This window comes from Eupeodes corollae, chromosome 1 (assembly GCF_945859685.1).
Source record: "Eupeodes corollae chromosome 1, idEupCoro1.1, whole genome shotgun sequence".
Lineage (NCBI taxonomy): Eukaryota > Metazoa > Arthropoda > Insecta > Diptera > Syrphidae > Eupeodes > Eupeodes corollae.
The window spans coordinates 146,145,262-146,162,527 of NC_079147.1; the positions used below are offsets into that span (position 1 = coordinate 146,145,262).

At 35.3% G+C, this 17,266-nt stretch overlaps 3 protein-coding genes across 3 annotated transcripts in view; 1 reads left to right on the forward strand and 2 right to left on the reverse strand.

The window, feature by feature from the left end:
• The window catches only part of LOC129942321 (furin-like protease 1), a 705,779-nt gene that overhangs the window by 232,124 nt on the left and 456,389 nt on the right, over nt 1-17,266 (forward strand). The window lies entirely within an intron of this gene.
• On the reverse strand, nt 3,601-6,858 carry LOC129945479 (uncharacterized). The gene has a single exon (XM_056055264.1). The coding sequence runs from the start codon at nt 6,856-6,858 to the stop codon at nt 3,601-3,603; it is 3,258 nt and encodes a 1,085-aa protein (XP_055911239.1).
• On the reverse strand, nt 7,431-8,597 carry LOC129945488 (uncharacterized). The gene has a single exon (XM_056055276.1). It carries the CDS (start codon nt 8,595-8,597, stop codon nt 7,431-7,433), a length of 1,167 nt encoding a protein of 388 aa, XP_055911251.1.

The window sequence follows — 17,266 nt, forward strand, 5'->3', positions numbered from 1 at the left end:
TCCGAATGGATTCGAATAAGTTTGAAACAGGAAAATAAAATGAATTCAAGTGTGAATAATTCCGTAATACTGTTTTTGTTTTTTTCTTTTGATAAGAAATGCAAAGTAATAATACTATTTTTTCTTTTTTTTTTCAGGTGAGAACATTGATTTCATTGACAAGTCATTTAAACAAAATAAAAAAGGTACTTACTTTGTATAGTTCGTCACAGTTAATATTTTTATATCAAGACCATTTCTTAAGTTCAATTAAATAAAACAATTCAATACTCTATTTTATGACGTAATCGCTAGCTATACTAATATTATAAAGCTGAAGGATGTGTTTGCTTGTTTGTTTGTTTGATTGGGCTTATCTCAGGAACTACTGGTCTGATTTAAAAAATTCTTCCATTGTTAGATAGCCCACTTATTGAGTAAGACTATACGCTATATAACATCGCTTCAGTTTTAGACTAATTGAGTACTCAACATACACTTGCGTAAAAAAGATATAGATAATATAGATTATAAAGCTGAAGGGCGTGTTTGTTTGTTTGAATGCGCTTATCTCAGGAACTACTGGTCTGATTCAAAACATTCTTCCAATGTTAGATAGCCCATTTATTGACTATAGACTATAGGCTATATATCATCGCTTAAGTTTTAGACTTCCATTTGAGTACTCTCCATACACTTGTGGCAAAAAGATATAGATATAAATTATAAAGCTCAAGGGCGTGTTTTCCTGTTTGTTTGTTTGAATGCGCTTATCTCAGAAACTACAGGTCTGATTAGAAAAATTCTTCCAGTGTTGGATACATACATTCTTTGGCATTCTTTGCAATAGGTCTTTTTAGGACAAATAACGCAGCACCATCACCCAAGGTGGCCATGATAGCGTCGAAATTATCTGGAATATCTCCTGTATATGGAATATACAAAGTTGGTTCTAGGACCGGTACACCGGCTTCTATCTTCTTTTCTTCCGTATAATTTTGGTCATACTGCACTCTAAATAGTCCGTTCGTAACATAAGATTTCAGCATTTTGTGCTCAAGTCCCAAGTGTCAAATCTTGTTAAAAGCTTGAACAAAATCTGGGAGTAAAACCAATCATACTTTTTTTCAAGTGCATTTTTTATCACTTCCGAAATTCAATGTTCCTCGGCTATCGTGAAATATTGATAGCTTAATCCAAATCCAGGCTAGACCCTTTGGGTAGCATTTTTTCGAATTTGGTTTTGCCATTATTGGTGTTACTTCTGTTGGTTGCTTACCTTGTTTAATGACTTCTAGAACTTTCCTATAATGAGGTGCATACTGCATTATCTAAGTTAAAGGCATGCGTTTTGTTGTAAATTTGAAAGCTATTGAAGGCATATGTTTCAAAATTTGAGTAAAGTTTAGTGTATTTCAGTTCAAGTTCAAGAAATATTGAGAACAATTGTGTTGGAATTGTCTGCTATCGATTCTAGAACTGATAATGACTTGGAAGATTATTACATGGTCTGACCAACAAAAGTTAAAAATTAGGCGAGCGAAAAACAATAAAGTCTATTCGATAGATAACTTGAAGTCTTTTTAACAATGTGTTTCTTTTCGCCAGTTAAAATTTCTATTTTTATTTCCAATTAATACTAAATAAAACTCAATTTCTTTTAACCTTCGTTATAATTACTTTTAATTCTCAAAAAAATATATATTTTATAAAATGGTGTCGGGTTGAATCGAATATAATAATCAGAATAATAATTGACCTTCCTTTTACTCAAGAAGGTTAAAAAGCTAACTTTTATAATTATAACATTAAGGATTAGTTTGACAAGAAATGTCATATTGGGCTAATTTCATATTATGTAATTCACAATAGTAGTTAAATCTTATTTAAAATGTTATGCATATTTGATTTATTTTGTTTTTAAATGTTTCTTTAAAATAATATAAATATACATCTTTAACATATGTCAAACATTCTCCGCCCCGGTGAACGATGTTCGCAAATTGGCGCCTTGATGTAAGTGTCCAATCCGGCCCTGGCATATTTTTATTCGATGCGTAAGTACCCCCAAATTGTTGCTAACTTTCTTTGATAAGAACATGCAAAGAGAAAAATTATTAGAGTAACATAAAACAAGACAAACAAGTTCAAGGTTAACAACAAAAAATAACAGTTTATGTTAGTGCATAACACCTGCACTCATAGTTTTCCTTATTGATTTCATTCAATGAGCTTTTACAACCGTTGCCCATTCAAGGTTACTGTACGATGTTCTTGTTGTTTTTGTTGTTGTTTTCTCTGTACCAATGCACATTATTGAATTCGCCGTGGTCTATTGACGATCGTCTTTAAACGTAAATCGATTTTCATTGATGTCGGGTCGCGGTCGATCGTTATGTTTATTGTGCGCAGTGTTTTAAATTATATTTTTTTGTATTAATTTATTAGTATTTCTCGTGCCGGGCGTGTGTAAGAAAAAAAATGTTTTTTTTTTTTTAATTATTAAATTATATTATATTATTATCAAATTTATTATTATTATAAATTGGTAGTGCGGTTGCCAATGATTATTATTTTTATATTGATAATAATAAATTATGAAAAACATCAAAGTGATTGAGTGTTGTGTAAAGTGTTTGCTGCTGCTGTCGTTGCTGCTGCTGTCGTATCCGCATAAAGCGCGGGTTGGATGTGGTTTGGTGTTTTTTATTATGTTTTTAATTTTTATTTAATTTATATTTATATTTATTATAATTTAATTTTATTTATAAATTTTATAAATTTTATAAATTTTATTTATTTGGACTCTTTTGTTTTTTTGTTTTTAATTATTAAAATTTTGTGTGTGCGTGTGTGCGTGTGTGCGTGTGCTTACGTGTTTCGGTAGCGTATTTTTTTTTACGATTTCGATTTCGGGTGATGAATGTGTGTTATTTTACAATGCAAATAATTGCAAATGGCTGCCGATGTTAGCCAACGTTGATGACGTCATATCGGATTTTGGTCTGAATTCGTTTTGAATTCAATTCAATTTTAAAAATATAAAATAATTAATTAATTTTTAGTGTTGTGTGATAATTTTTAGCGGTGAAAAAAAAAAAAAATGTTTTTAAATAATTTTTCATTGTGTTGTGTTGTTAATTTAAAAATTTGTGGAAATAAGTATAAAATTGTAATCTTGTTGTGTTGTGTAAATATTTATATAAAATATAAAAAACTGAAAAGCCGACGGCGATTGGATTGTGTTTTTGCCGACGGGGTTTGATGGATTTGCCGAAGGGATTTCATCGATGGATTTGCTGGTGGTGTGGTGTAGTTAAATTTATTTATTTGAATTTATTGTGTTGTGTATTAAATTATTATATTTAATAAAATTTTTAAAAAATATTATAATGAGTTTTTTTTTTTTTTTTTTCGAATTTTATTTCAAATAATTCTATTTCGAATTCTAATTTTATGGATTCTTTGAATTGTTTGAATGTTTTCTTTTTGAGATTTGAGTGGACTGTAATGATTTAAATGTGGTGTCGTGTGGAGTCTTTGATCATTTTGATGATTTTAATATATTTTCAAATCAATTATTTTTTTTACGAATTATTACTTTTTTTTATTATTATTGATTTAAATTAGGGTGCTTTCATCGGTCGAGGTGTTACACGGTAGGTAACAGATTTTCGTGATAGGCCGTTTCATAATTCCAGATTTTGTTTTTAGCGTTACCACTCGGACTAGTCCGTCAGCTCCCGGATGTGTGTCGGTTATTCTTGCTAATGCCCATTGGGATGGCGGAAGTCTTTCATCCTTGACCAAAACAAGACTTCCAACTTTAGGTTCAGCTTCCCTTTTCGTCCATTTTGGTCGTTGTTGCAATCGTGAAAGGTATTCTCCGTTCCATTTTTGCCAGAATACGTTGACGAGAGCTTGAGTCTTTTTCCATCTGTCTAGATAGCTCATGTTTTCTACGTTTTTGTCCTTTTGAGGAATTGTGAGCAAGGGTTCGCCAATTAGGAAGTGTCCTGGTGTTAAATAGTCTAGATCATCGATATTATCCGATAGAGGGCATAGAGGTCGGGAATTCAAACAGGCTTCGATCTGCGTGAGAAGTGTGTAGAGTTCCTCGAAAGTTAACCTCTCATCTCTTGTGGTTCGTTTTAGATGGTGTTTAACTGATTTCACACCAGCTTCCCAAAGACCACCAAAGTGAGGGGAAGCTGGAGGAATAAAATTCCAGTTTGTTCCTGAATTAGCTAGAGTCCCTGCGATTTCTTTCCAATCGTGTTTAGCTTCTTCTAGCATACGGGCTAATTCGCGATTAGCTCCCACAAAGTTCGTGCCGCAGTCGCTATAAATTTGGGCACAAATGCCTCGGCGTGAGGTGAAGCGACGAAGAGCTGCTAGGAATGCCTGTGTTGTCAAGTCTGACACTGTTTCGAGGTGGATTGCCTTGGTAGACAGGCAAATAAAAATGGCAAAGTATCCTTTAAAAGTTTTAGCTCCTCTTCCTTTCCATGTTTTAATTTCTATAGGACCGGCGTAATCAACTCCTGTATGGGTGAATGGTCTGGATATTCGTACTCGTGGTGCTGGCAGGCTTCCCATGAGTTGTTGTAGACTCCTTTTTTTGTATCTGAAACATATTGGGCAATTATGTATATGTTTTTTTACGTGTTGTTTAAGTCTTGTTATCCAGTAAGTCATACGAATGAAGGCCGCAGTTTGTTGATTTTCTCCGTGTAGGGTCTTATTGTGTGCATCTCGCATCACTAGTTCAGAGAAGTGGTAATTGGGTTTTAGAATGATCGGATGTTGCTGGTTATATGAAAGTAGTGTGTTCTCGAGTCGGCCACCCACACGAAGTAACCCATTACCATCGATGAACGCATTAAGAGATAACAAGGATTTGGGAATTGTATTTTTATTCTCTAATTCACTCAGTTCTGCAGTGAACATGAGCCTTTGTACTGCTTTATGCACCAAGAAGGCTGCAACTTGTAGCTCATCTGGATTCAATTCTCCTGAAATCCTTGATGTTTTTCGTCTTTTTGCAAGGCAATTCCATTTAAAGCGATAACAGAATGCAATTGCTCTGATGATCTTTGATAGTCGCGAACACCTTAGTATACATCTGTTAATGTCATCATCTGCTTCATCAGAGTTGGCTACTAAGCATTGTTTCTTTTCCGTTCGCCTTTCAATTTCGGTTTCGAGAGTAGATGGTTGTACGGGTATTTCAAATTGCCACTTTTCTCGCAAAAATGAGGGCCCTATCCACCAAAGGTCTTGTGTTCCCAACACTGAAGGTGAAACGCCCCTAGATGCTAAATCAGCTGGGTTATGGTCTGTTGGAATGTGTTTCCAAATATCGCAGTTTGTTAATCGTTGGATTTCAGCAACCCTGTTACTGACAAACGTTGTCCATTTGGAAGGTTGTGCTTTAATCCAAGCCAACGTAATCATTGAGTCTGACCATGCGTATACCTTTGCGTTCGAGACATGCAGAACTTCTTTTGTGTAATTTAATAGTGATGCCAAGAGAACAGCTCCACAAAGTTCTAGTCGTGGTAGACTGACTGTTTTCAATGGAGCCACCTTTGTTTTCGATATTAGTATATGCATGTGAATATTCTCGGCATTATCAAGGACACGTATGAAGACAACTGCTCCATAAGCCTTCTCCGACGCGTCACTAAAACCGTGAAATTCCACCGATTTCTGTGTATTGTGTGTATTTATCCACCGTGGGATTTTAACGTGTTGTATTAAAGGCAATTCCTTCTGAAAAACTTGCCATTCTTCTTTAAGATCTGATGAAATGGGTTCATCCCAATCGGTTCCTCTGCACCATAATTTTTGCATTATGATCTTGGCTTTGATCACACATGGCGCAATCCAGCCAAGCGGATCAAAAAGTTTTGCAATTGCTGATAGCATTGTCCTTTTTGTCACTTCATCGGTTTCCTGTTGAAAGTTTTTGAACGAAAATGAGTCTTCTTGTGGATTCCATCTTATGCCTAATGTTTTGCCATGATCTTTTGATTGAAAAGGCACTTCAAAAGTTATCTCACAATCTTCTTTGGGTAAGTCTTGCAGAAGATCTTTGCAGTTGGACGTCCACTTCCGAAGTTTGAGGCCTGCAGACGCCAAAAGATTTCGTGTTTCTTCGCGTTTTATACGAGTTTCGTTTATAGAATCTCCTCCACTGATGAAATCGTCTACGTACATCTCACTTTTAACCGCAAGAGCTTTTGTGGTAGAACTCGATTCTTTAAATACAGCATGATGAGGAAGAAAATAGTGAAAAGGGGTTTTCAAAATTGGGTCGTTTACGTCTACTTCTTCCATGTGTTTCAAACTAAGGTATTCCATGATACATTGGCTGTAACTTTCTTGCAATTTTGGGTCCCTTTCAAATCGTCGTTCCAAAGATAAAAAACGTCGAGTTGCCATTTCTTTGCTGGATCCTAGTTCAGGATGAAATCCTACTTTAAATGGAAGATTCACTTCGTACCGCCCATCACATAATCGCTTGGTTGTTTCATTAAAATACTTTTCGCAGGCAATATCCTCTTCTGAAGCTCGAATCACGAAAGGAATTTCTTCAATCTCCCAAAATTTTCGGATTTGTGTATCGAGATCAATGTGTTGGAAGAAACTTCGGATCGACTTTGGAGTAACTTCAGGATTCTTACCCAATATAATCCACCCCAATTGGGTGTTTTGTGCAATGGGAGCGACTACGTGCTCGCTGCGAATAATTTCCGGTAATATAATGTCCGGATAAACATCTGAGCCGAAAAGTATGTCGATTGGAGCGGGAATATAAAATTCAGGATCTGCTAACTGCAAATTAGCCAAATGATCATAATTGTGTGGTATCATTTTGTGGGTCGGAAGAAGGCCAGTCAACGATTTAAAAATGTACGCTTTGGTTGCGCCTTCAAACGTCGAATGTTTAGATTTAAACATTATGTTAACGTAACTTTGACTGATGCCGCTGCTGACCTTCCCTAGCCCTGATACATTAACATTTGTTTGGTGTTGGGTGAGATTTAAAAGCCTTGCTGCTGACTCAGAGATAAAAGTGGCATCTGAGCCTGGGTCAATAAGTGCTCTGAGATCTGAAAATCTTCCATATTCACATTTAACTCTAACGATCGCAGTGGCTAATAAAATTTGAGTCCCGTGGACTTGAGACGCATAAAAATTGTGTCGGGTATTGCAACCAGGAACACTTTCGCCTGTTGGTTGGAAAGCAGGAGCATTTGGATTCACGGCTACCTGTTGGTTCTGAAGTTGTGAACTTCGTTGTTGAAAATGTGTTGAGTTGTTCGCATTAGAACTTGAATTTTGTGAAATTGAGTTACTAGGATTAGAAATCGTGTTTTGTGTGTGTAAATTGTTGTGCAATAAAGAGTGATGTTTTTGGTTACAAAAATAACAGGACCGGTTACTTAAACAAAAACGAGTTTTGTGGCTGTAAGCAGACAGTTTTCACACACTCCAGCTTGCTGTACAGCCTGTTGCTTTTGTACCGCATCCATGTTTAAAAACCGATAACATTTCATCAACGAGTGTTGTCCTTTTTTGCAAATTTGACATTGATATTGCGTTTTAAATTGTTGTTTTTGGGTTTTAGCATGAAATGTTTTAGCTGTGACAGGCGATTTCGTGACTGGCTTTGGCTGTGTAGTGCAACTGGCTTGCTGCACAATAGCTTCCAAAGTCCGAAAACGTGATTTAAGAAAATCAGTAAAATCGGCGAAGGTTGGGAGTTCTTTGTTATTGCCGAGCTTTTCTTCCCATAGCTGTTGGGTTTTGGCGGATAGTTTTTGAAAGAGGATATAAATTAATATTGTGTCCCAGTCCTTCACTGGTAATCCTAAATTTTCCAGAGCATGAACAACTTCGATTGTTGTGTCAAGTAAGCTTTTAAGGGATTCGGCAGATTCCTTACTTTGTACAGGTTGGCCAAAAAAGACTTTGAGATAAGAATTGACCAAAACTCTTTTATGATCATACCTTTCTTTCAATAAATCCCAAGCCTTTGCATAATTCCCAGAACTAAGATCTAAATGATGCAGAAGACGTTCGGCATCGCCTGTCAAACTTTCTTTCAAAAAATGCATTTTTTGGATCTCGTTCAAGCCAGGATTGTTATGAACAAGTGACGTAAAAATATCGTGATAGGAACGCCACGATGTATAAGACCCCGAGAACGTGGGAGGTTTGATTGGAGGAAGCTTGAGGACATTTGGCTGTGACTGGTGTGTTGCTGATGGAAGGCCTGTTGATGGAGGTGCCCCCACTGTAGGCGTAAGTGGAGCGGACGGACTTAATTTGTCTAAACCATCCATCATTTCAGTCCTATATTCGAGATAAATGGCGCGAATTTGATCGAACACCGCTATCATGTCTTCCTTTTTAAAATTCTCTTCGAGCTTCCCCCCGCTAACGATTTCCTCGTGATATCGTTTGGCATTTTCTAAATTTTGTTCAAGTAGCTCCATGCGAGTTTTCAAATAGTTACTCGTTCGACGAGCCTGGCCTGTCTTCTTAAAATTAGAAAAGTCGCGCTCTAATTGCGCCAAAACTTCTTTTTGAAGCTCCCCAAACGACATAATGGACTTTTGTTATTTAAAAAAATGTAATAAAAAAAAGAGCAAAAAAAAATACTTTAAAAATGAGGACTTACTTTGTGTGCCTTCGATGGATGATGTAGAGTTGAGTTTGGTATTAATTACGCGTCGCGGGAGCCCCGATTTGCACAGCACAATTATGTTCTTTTTAAATAATTTAAATTTATAGTCAATTGCAATTTATTGTTTTTTTTTGTTTTACGCAATTTTCTTGCACAACTTATTAATTTTAAAAATTAAAGTTTAAAAATGTCTATATATATATGTATATATATATGTATATTTCACTTTATATAAAAGACAAATTTACACACTTTTCTTTTTGTTTTAATTAATTTAATCTAATTTAAGGCTCGAAGGACCAATGTTTCTTTTCGCCAGTTAAAATTTCTATTTTTATTTCCAATTAATACTAAATAAAACTCAATTTCTTTTAACCTTCGTTATAATTACTTTTAATTCTCAAAAAAATATATATTTTATAAAATGGTGTCGGGTTGAATCGAATATAATAATCAGAATAATAATTGACCTTCCTTTTACTCAAGAAGGTTAAAAAGCTAACTTTTATAATTATAACATTAAGGATTAGTTTGACAAGAAATGTCATATTGGGCTAATTTCATATTATGTAATTCACAATAGTAGTTAAATCTTATTTAAAATGTTATGCATATTTGATTTATTTTGTTTTTAAATGTTTCTTTAAAATAATATAAATATACATCTTTAACATATGTCAAACACAATGACATTGAAAATTAAGATTCCAAGCTTCCAAGTTATAGCTAAAAGGTTTACTTACCTGAAACGAGACATAATCAAATCTTAACAGGTTTAAAACAAATCGAGCAATGACAAATGATTTCTTAACTTCTAAGCAGATTTAGATTCAGGGTCTGCATCATGTAATTAGAGACAGTACGAGTGTCTTAACAAACTTTAACTAAGAATGAGCGGGTAGAATTAATCTAATAACGGATAGTCCTCTAAACGACGTTAGTGTCCCAAGTAAGTTTATTGTTGAAGATCAATCCTAAGTTTTTGAGTTCTGTAATATATTTAATTAAACAATTATTTAACGGAAATGAAGTTTTCAGGTTTGTATTTGTGTTTTGTTGTTAGAAAAGTTTTTGTTCTATTCAGGATAAAGTTTAAGCCAGCTTCGGGTTGACTTTTCATATATATAGACTGTTGATTAATGTTCATTTTAGCTATTTCATCCTTAACCCTGATCTGGGGAAAACTAATATAAAACTGAACATAGTGAGCGTAATTATGATACTGAGAGAAGGCAGACCATTAATGAACAATGAAAATAATAAAGGTCCAAGCATTGATCCTTGAGGAACACCAGTATAAACAGGAAGGATAGAAGACAGTTTTCCATTACAAGATGCGGTTTGCAAACGATTGGTCAAAATGTTCGAGAAGTTAAAATAAGTAGTCAGTTTATCACAACGAAGATTAGAATGTTTGCAATCAAATGCCTTTGAAAAGTCAAGTAAGGTTATCACAGTACTAAAGGTTTGCCTTAAGCCTGTCTTATGCCAATGGACACATTGAGCAAAGCTGCGTTTCAGCTGTGTCAATACCGGAATCCTGTCGGCAGAGTAGTCAAGACTTGTTTATCCTTAATATACTTGTTTAATTAATTACTTATCAGAGCTTGAAATGCCTAAGATTAGAAAAGAAGGATAAGGATTAGATGGGTGTGTACCGTTTTCTTAGTTTTGTTTTGGGATAGGGATAATTTTAAATATCTTTCAAGAAGTAGGAGGTCATTATAATTGAGTTGAAAATATGTGCTCTGTGTCAAGTTAGGTGCTTTTCGATTTTATAGGAAAGATTGTTCCTTACTTCTTTGAGCGTGAAAAAATAATTTTACACACGTATCAGCAAACTGTAAGCTTTATTTTTCCTGGTTTTGAAACCATTTTTCATCTTGAGATTTTAGTGACGGGTTTGATGTGACGCCTTGATGCTTTCGATAAAGAGTATTCGGTAGAAGCATACGTTGTCAGACTTTTCAGAAACCTAAACTTAGTGAATCATGTTGGAATTTACTGATTCGTTTTACTAGCTAGTTTTTAAAACAGTTTAAGAAATCTCTTCCTTTTTTTCGTAAATCAGCTCCTCTATTTAATTTCTGTTTCTCTCAAGTTCGAAATGTGTGCCTTAAAACTTCTTCTACGAGTATTTTTTTCTTTAGAACAAATATAACCCTTTAGATTTATTAAATTTTAAGTTCAGTTTTTAACATCTTGATCAGCATCAGGATGTTATACTTTTTTCTTTTTTTTTAGTTCTCCTAGGATTTCCGGAGATATCTACACCACTACCACTGAGGCACTGGAGGGTTATACATATTTTTCCATTCCTTCCTTTATTTAACACTTAAATATGCTTTCATTGGGAATTAAAGAAACGTCCTTCATTATCCTCATTTCAAATTTATGAGCATTGAAGCTTGCGTAACCACTTCGAAAGGCTCTTATCCTTCTTTTTTTCCGCCTTGTGAATATAAAGGTTTGTATGTAGTTTTTTTTTGTATTATTCATTTGGACTATAAATTGAAATACCATCTTTTTTCGCATAAAGTATCTTTTAAAAGCAATATGGTGCTGTGTGCACTTAAATTTTACAATCCTTTTCAATGTTTTTCTTTTTGTTCTGTTTTTTACTTTTTTTTTCTTGTTCCTTGTTTTTGATAAATTTTCTTTATAGCTATATTTTTGTAGAAAGCGTATGAGCCAAAGGAAATGTTCTCATAATAATAATAAAGTCCTTAAAATTCCTTTTTCCCCAAATATGTACACGTAAAGCATGAAAATAGCGTTATCGTTTGTTCAAGGAGTCTTTTTTGGTGTACGCATTACATATTTTGTTTTTTTGGTGCTCAATTGTATGTGTAATGTGCGATTATCTTTTTATAAGACGTTATATTTTGTAAACATGGTTGGTTTGACAATGAACATGTAACCGTTCGTTTTGACGCTTGCCAAATGAAGGGTAATGGTTTTTACAAATTTGTTTGTTTGGAAAATAAAAACCTATAATTGTATAGTTTAGGCAATTTCAATAAGAAAAACAAAAATATATGATTTTATTTTGAGGTCATACCTATATTTCTTAACGCTCCTTGAATGGGAATATCTACACATGATAACTTTACTGTAATGTAGAAGACGTAAACAGTCTCGTCAGCAAATAAAAGGTTTTCCCACAAAAGTTTTTATTTTGATAAAAAAAAGATTGTAGTTTTTTAACAGAAATAAAAAGGTATTTATTTCATTGTAAAGAGAAAAGAATGTCATTAACAAAAGAAAATGATATATATCAATTTTCCGTCACGACTACGGCAACAAATCCTTTGCATGGATTTTTAAAAGATGCAAGTTGAGCAATTGTTCTGTATGTTTTCGATAAGTTCACGAGTTTTTTTTTGAAAAGTCTTGAATCCATTGTATAATTAAGCGTAGACGTTATCTTTCACTTGGCCCCAAAGAAAAAAGTCAATAGAGGTGTTAGATGGGAAGGTCTCGGTGACCAATTGTAACTATCATTTTGAGAGAAAACTAAGTAAGAAGGCTTTTCTTCCGAAACGAAACGTTATTTGTGTAGTGTAGTGGATAGAAACTGTTTACACCAGTCTACAATCCTTATCAAACAATGATGTCGAGCCCTTTCCGCTAGTTTTCAAATTAAAAGAAAACTAAATAATTAAAATTGCATCAAGCCTTGATTGCTGTTAACATATCTTAGCTTAAGCACAATTAATAATTTACAATATTGAGTTAAGGCATAATAAGTTTCACGAGCAAGCAAGAAGCTTTTGATTTGTAGTTTACGATACAATTATTTTTTCCCTTAAGATAGTTTGGCGGAAAGGCATCGATATACCAAGTTTTTCACAACAATTTTTGGATTTTTCAAGTCCCAGATACAATATTTTTGCTTTTCAACGTAGTCTCTCCCAGATGAGAATGGGTGCCATCGCTGAAAATGATTTCTCGATTAAAATTTCGGATCATTTTGTTGCATTTCAATGACTAAATCGGATGGCGATCGACAGTTCTGTAGTTCTTGTGGTAACTGAAGCTTAGAAGATTTAGTTCCTGAGTCTTTATGCAGAATATCGCTTGTAGAATGCCTTATTCCAATAATTGACAAGGAATTGACTAAATCGGTTATCGTCAACACTGCGGGCTACAGAATCAATATTTGATGTTGTTCTAGAGCGACGCACACAGGTTTGATCAATCACATCACGAACTTGTCTCTACAGCCCAAATTTGTTAAATTATCAGTTTTCACTAAACTCACTATATTTAATAATTTTAATATTTTGTTGAAGCTTGTAATGTCACGGTACGGGTATCGGCTGTCTAAATAGAGGGTTATTTAGAATTAAACCTCTTTTTGGAAAACTCTTTAAAGTATCAATGAATGCATACGAAAAGAATATCCGTGAATACAATTTCTCTAAGAATTTTCCCATATTAAAAGACTGCGGATGTCTTGAGGTAATTCAAAAAGTTTAGATTTGGTGATATTTGTCAGCTTTAATTTCTTTTTAAGGAAACTCAATATTAAGTTGCTTAATTTGATGCAAGCTATCATGTTGCCCAACTTAAGATTTCATTACATCTCTAGAGTTGAAACGCAAGTTGAAATTTATAGTTTAAGTCTAAAGTTGCATCCAACTTCACTTGGGATCTTTTTAAACATATTTATAGCTTATTTATATCAAGTTTCATATTAAACTTAATTTTTTGTCAGGAGTCAATAAAATCCTAAGTAGATTAACTCATTATGTAGGTAGTACCCGTAGCGTGATGGTTGGTGCGTTGGAATGTCATGCAAGGGGTCTTGGGTTCAAACCCTGCCTCTGCCACCTAACTTTTTTCACGGGTACTACATCTTGCGATTAATTAACAAATCCTCCAAGAGTAATTCTTGTCATGAAAAAGTGCTTTCTCAAATTAGCCCTTTGGAATCGGCATATAAACTGTAGTTGTAAGTCACTAGGCCCAGGTTCTTCATGGACTTTTGCGCCACCTAATTTATTTTTTTAGATTAAGTCTTACAAGTAAGTTGCAAATTTCAAATGTTATCTTTGAGTGAATAAAAGAAAAGCAATAGTAAGAATTTAAAACAAGAATCCTCAAGTTATGTTAAATCTGGCTCAATATTAAACAGTTTGATAGCTATCACCTACATCATCAGAAGGCTCACTTAACTTTTAAACTTTTCCAATAAGGACTACACATTATTTTTTTTATGAAACACAAATCATTTGAGTTATTTCAAAAACTTATTATGTGCTTAAAGTAAAATCAGAACATTTACAAATGGAATTCGACTTTGTTCATAAATACCGTGTTCATAACGTTTGCAACGGTCAATTCTATGTTTTTTTTTCGCCACCGGCTATTTCGCTGGCTTGTTGATATCAACTTAACGTAGCCCTATAGAACATAGTATGAAGGGTTGAACCGCATGGAAGAAGCTGACAATCGACTGGCCTATTTCTTTATATAAAAGGCTCATCAAACTTTTTCGGTAACCAATTGTAAGGTCTGCTGTGAAACTTGTGGCATTATCCTGTTAAAACCACATATTGTCCAAATCCATATCTTCCAATTTGGCTATAAAACTGTCGTTAATCATGGATGGTGTGATAACGCTGGTCATTCACAGTAACGTGAAGATCGTTATCGTCAAAGAAAATATGTATGTAAAGTGTTTTTCAATAAGGTTGGGTAGATGTTGATATGGTATAAAACAAGCTGTGTGTGAGGTATTAACAAAATTATTTTGTTACTTGAAAGGCGCATGTATGCCATTAAGTGTGGAATATGAGTTCATTCAAATGCCCGCCTCGGCTTCTTACAGTTCCACGGATCCGAGTGGTAAAATTTTCAATGACTCTTCCGCATAGATCCGGCTGAATTTGAGCGTTGGCCTGTATTATGTTCACCTTAAGGGCATAGGTCGATTTAGGTTTATATGCATAGGCCTGCGACTTCAAGAAACCCCACAGGAAAAAGTCTAGCGTGGTCAATAATAAACCCCTGCGAGAGATAAGCTTACCCTCAAACTGATCATGCAATATTACAATCGTGCCGTTTGCTGTGTGGCATGTAGCGCTATCCTACTGGAACTACATGTCGTCTACGTCCATTTATTTTTATTTAGGCCGTTATGAAGCGCTCGCTGTTCACGGTGAACGCCTCAACAAATTAACCAATTACACCGCCTGCCCAAAATCCATTCGAAAAGGTAACTTTTTGGAGATACTTTATAACTTGGGGAACCTCGCATGGGTTCATGTCGTCCCACCGCAAATTTACTTGTTAACACAGCAATTCATCCAATAATGCTCCTCCTCACTAAAGATGATTTGTCGGCCAAAATTGTGGTCCTCTTCAAAACGATTCGAAGCCCAGTCAGCGAGCGTTGTTTATGGTCATGAACTTCGAGCTCCTGGGTCAGTTGAATCTTGAAGGCCCAAGTCGCGACGCAAAATTCGCCAGTTTGAAGTCTGTGAAAGCCCGAGTTCTTGTGCACGGCGAGGAAATGACTGCCTCGGTTTCTGCTATACACTTTCACGGACCGAGGCGATGTTCTCTGCCGATCTTGCGTTCCTTGAACGTACGGGTATTGGCTGATGTTTACTGAACCAGTCGTCTCAAATCTGGCTACCTAACGTTGAAATGTCGACTGTGAAAAGCCATCACATTTACCGTAAAATAGGCGCAATGCGCTCAACGTCTATGTAACTTGCCATGATGATTTGGCATACAAAATTTAATAATTAACAAAAGATTTGACAGATGTCACCAAAACAAAATGGCCGCCACGGGGCGCCAAAATCTACCCGCGGCAATTTAAAAACCTTTTCTATATTACAACATGAAAAATACTCCAAGTATAGGGTCCGCCATCTTACGTTTTTTTCAAGTAGTGCTAATTTCGTGAATGGTAACACTTAGCTTATGTCTGATTTGACAGATAATTAGTTTTATCCTTCCTCTGAACGAATGTGGTTGTGGATACGCTTGAACAGCACTAGGAAATATTGCCTGTGGATTTTGCCAAAAAAGTCATCTTTTCATATAAAGCTCATTTTGTTCTTGGCGGATATGTAAACAAGCAAAATTGTCGCATTATGACACAGAAAACCAAAACGCATATATTGAAAAGCCAATACATCCAAAACGAGTCACTGTTTTCGACAAGAAGTTTTTAGATTTGCCTCTTGTCTCGTTAAATCTCTCAAATAAAATATTGAATTGGTGAGTATCAAAGGAGAACTCGTTCTCCGATCATAAATACATCCAATTCACACTTATTGAGGGGACCCCAAAACCCATCCAATACCGGAATTATAGGAAAACAGATTGGCCAAAATATAGGGCGACTCTGAAAAATCTGATTAAACCAGAACTTTCGGATCCGCCCTTGTGCGTTCTTGAAATCGATCAAAAGGTCGATGAGCTTACAGCAGCCCTCAATAAAGCCATGGAAACTACCTGCCTCCTCACTACAGTGCGGGGAAAGAAGAAACCATATTGGTGGGCTGCTGAACTAGATATACTCAGGAAAGGTTGTAGAGGGCTTTTCAATCGAGCAAAAAAGACTAGACATCCCCACGATTGGGACTCCTAAAAAGAATACCTCAAAAGTATAAACTAGAATTGAGAATAGCCAAAAGATCCTCATGGAGATCCTTCTGTAACTCCATAGAAGAATCCTCGGAGGCATCAAGGATAAGGAAGATTCCCTCGACAAATCCAACCATGCCTAGTTGTCTTAAAAACCCAGATGGTACATGGACTAACTCTTGCGAAGAAACGCTAAACCTGATACTAGACACCCAATTCCCGGATAGCTCCCAATCCGTTAATACAACAAACAGCCCTGGGTCGGGTATTAACTTAATTTTTCCTAAAAGTCTGGTTACAAAAGAAAAATTGACATGGGCTCTGAATAGTTTCAAACCTTACAAATCTCCAGGTCCATATCAAATCGTGCCAGCTAAGCTACAATATACCATTGATATAACTTAGCCCATCATTGAGATGATTCTCAAAAGTTGTATAAATCTGGTCTATATATCTCAGCAATGGAGAGATGTAAAGGTAGTTTTATTCCCAAGGCGGGCAAATGCTCGCATGTCAACCCTTAAGACCTAAGACCTATTAGCCTATCATTTTTCATTCTCAAAACTCTGGAACGATTGATCAATATCCCTATACGTAACAACATTGAGAAGAGACTTTCAATGTCTCAGCATGCTTACTGCAAAGGGAAATCGGTAGAAACAGCCTTGCACACTCTGGTAAGAACTATCGAATACTCCCTAGAGATAAAGGAATACACTATGGTGGCCTTCTTGGATATTGAGGGCGCTTTCAACAACGTTGACACATCCGACCCCAGAAATTGTACCTCTTTCACTAAAACGTGTACCACTAATTTTTACCAATGAAGCCAAATACATTGGTCTGATATTGGACAAAAAATGAAGTTGAAAACCTTATACTCTGGAAAGAGTTAAAAAGGCTACAATAGCTCTTTTCCTTTGAGATAAAGCCATAGGAAGCAAATGTAGATTTTCACCCGACCAATAACGTATTATTTGC

Bases quoted from the DNA above. Each gene is read 5' to 3' on its own strand.
- LOC129945479 (XM_056055264.1), bottom strand. From the start codon at position 6,858: ATGATACCACACAATTATGATCATTTGGCTAATTTGCAGTTAGCAGAT.
- LOC129945488 (XM_056055276.1), bottom strand. From the start codon at position 8,597: ATGTCGTTTGGGGAGCTTCAAAAAGAAGTTTTGGCGCAATTAGAGCGC.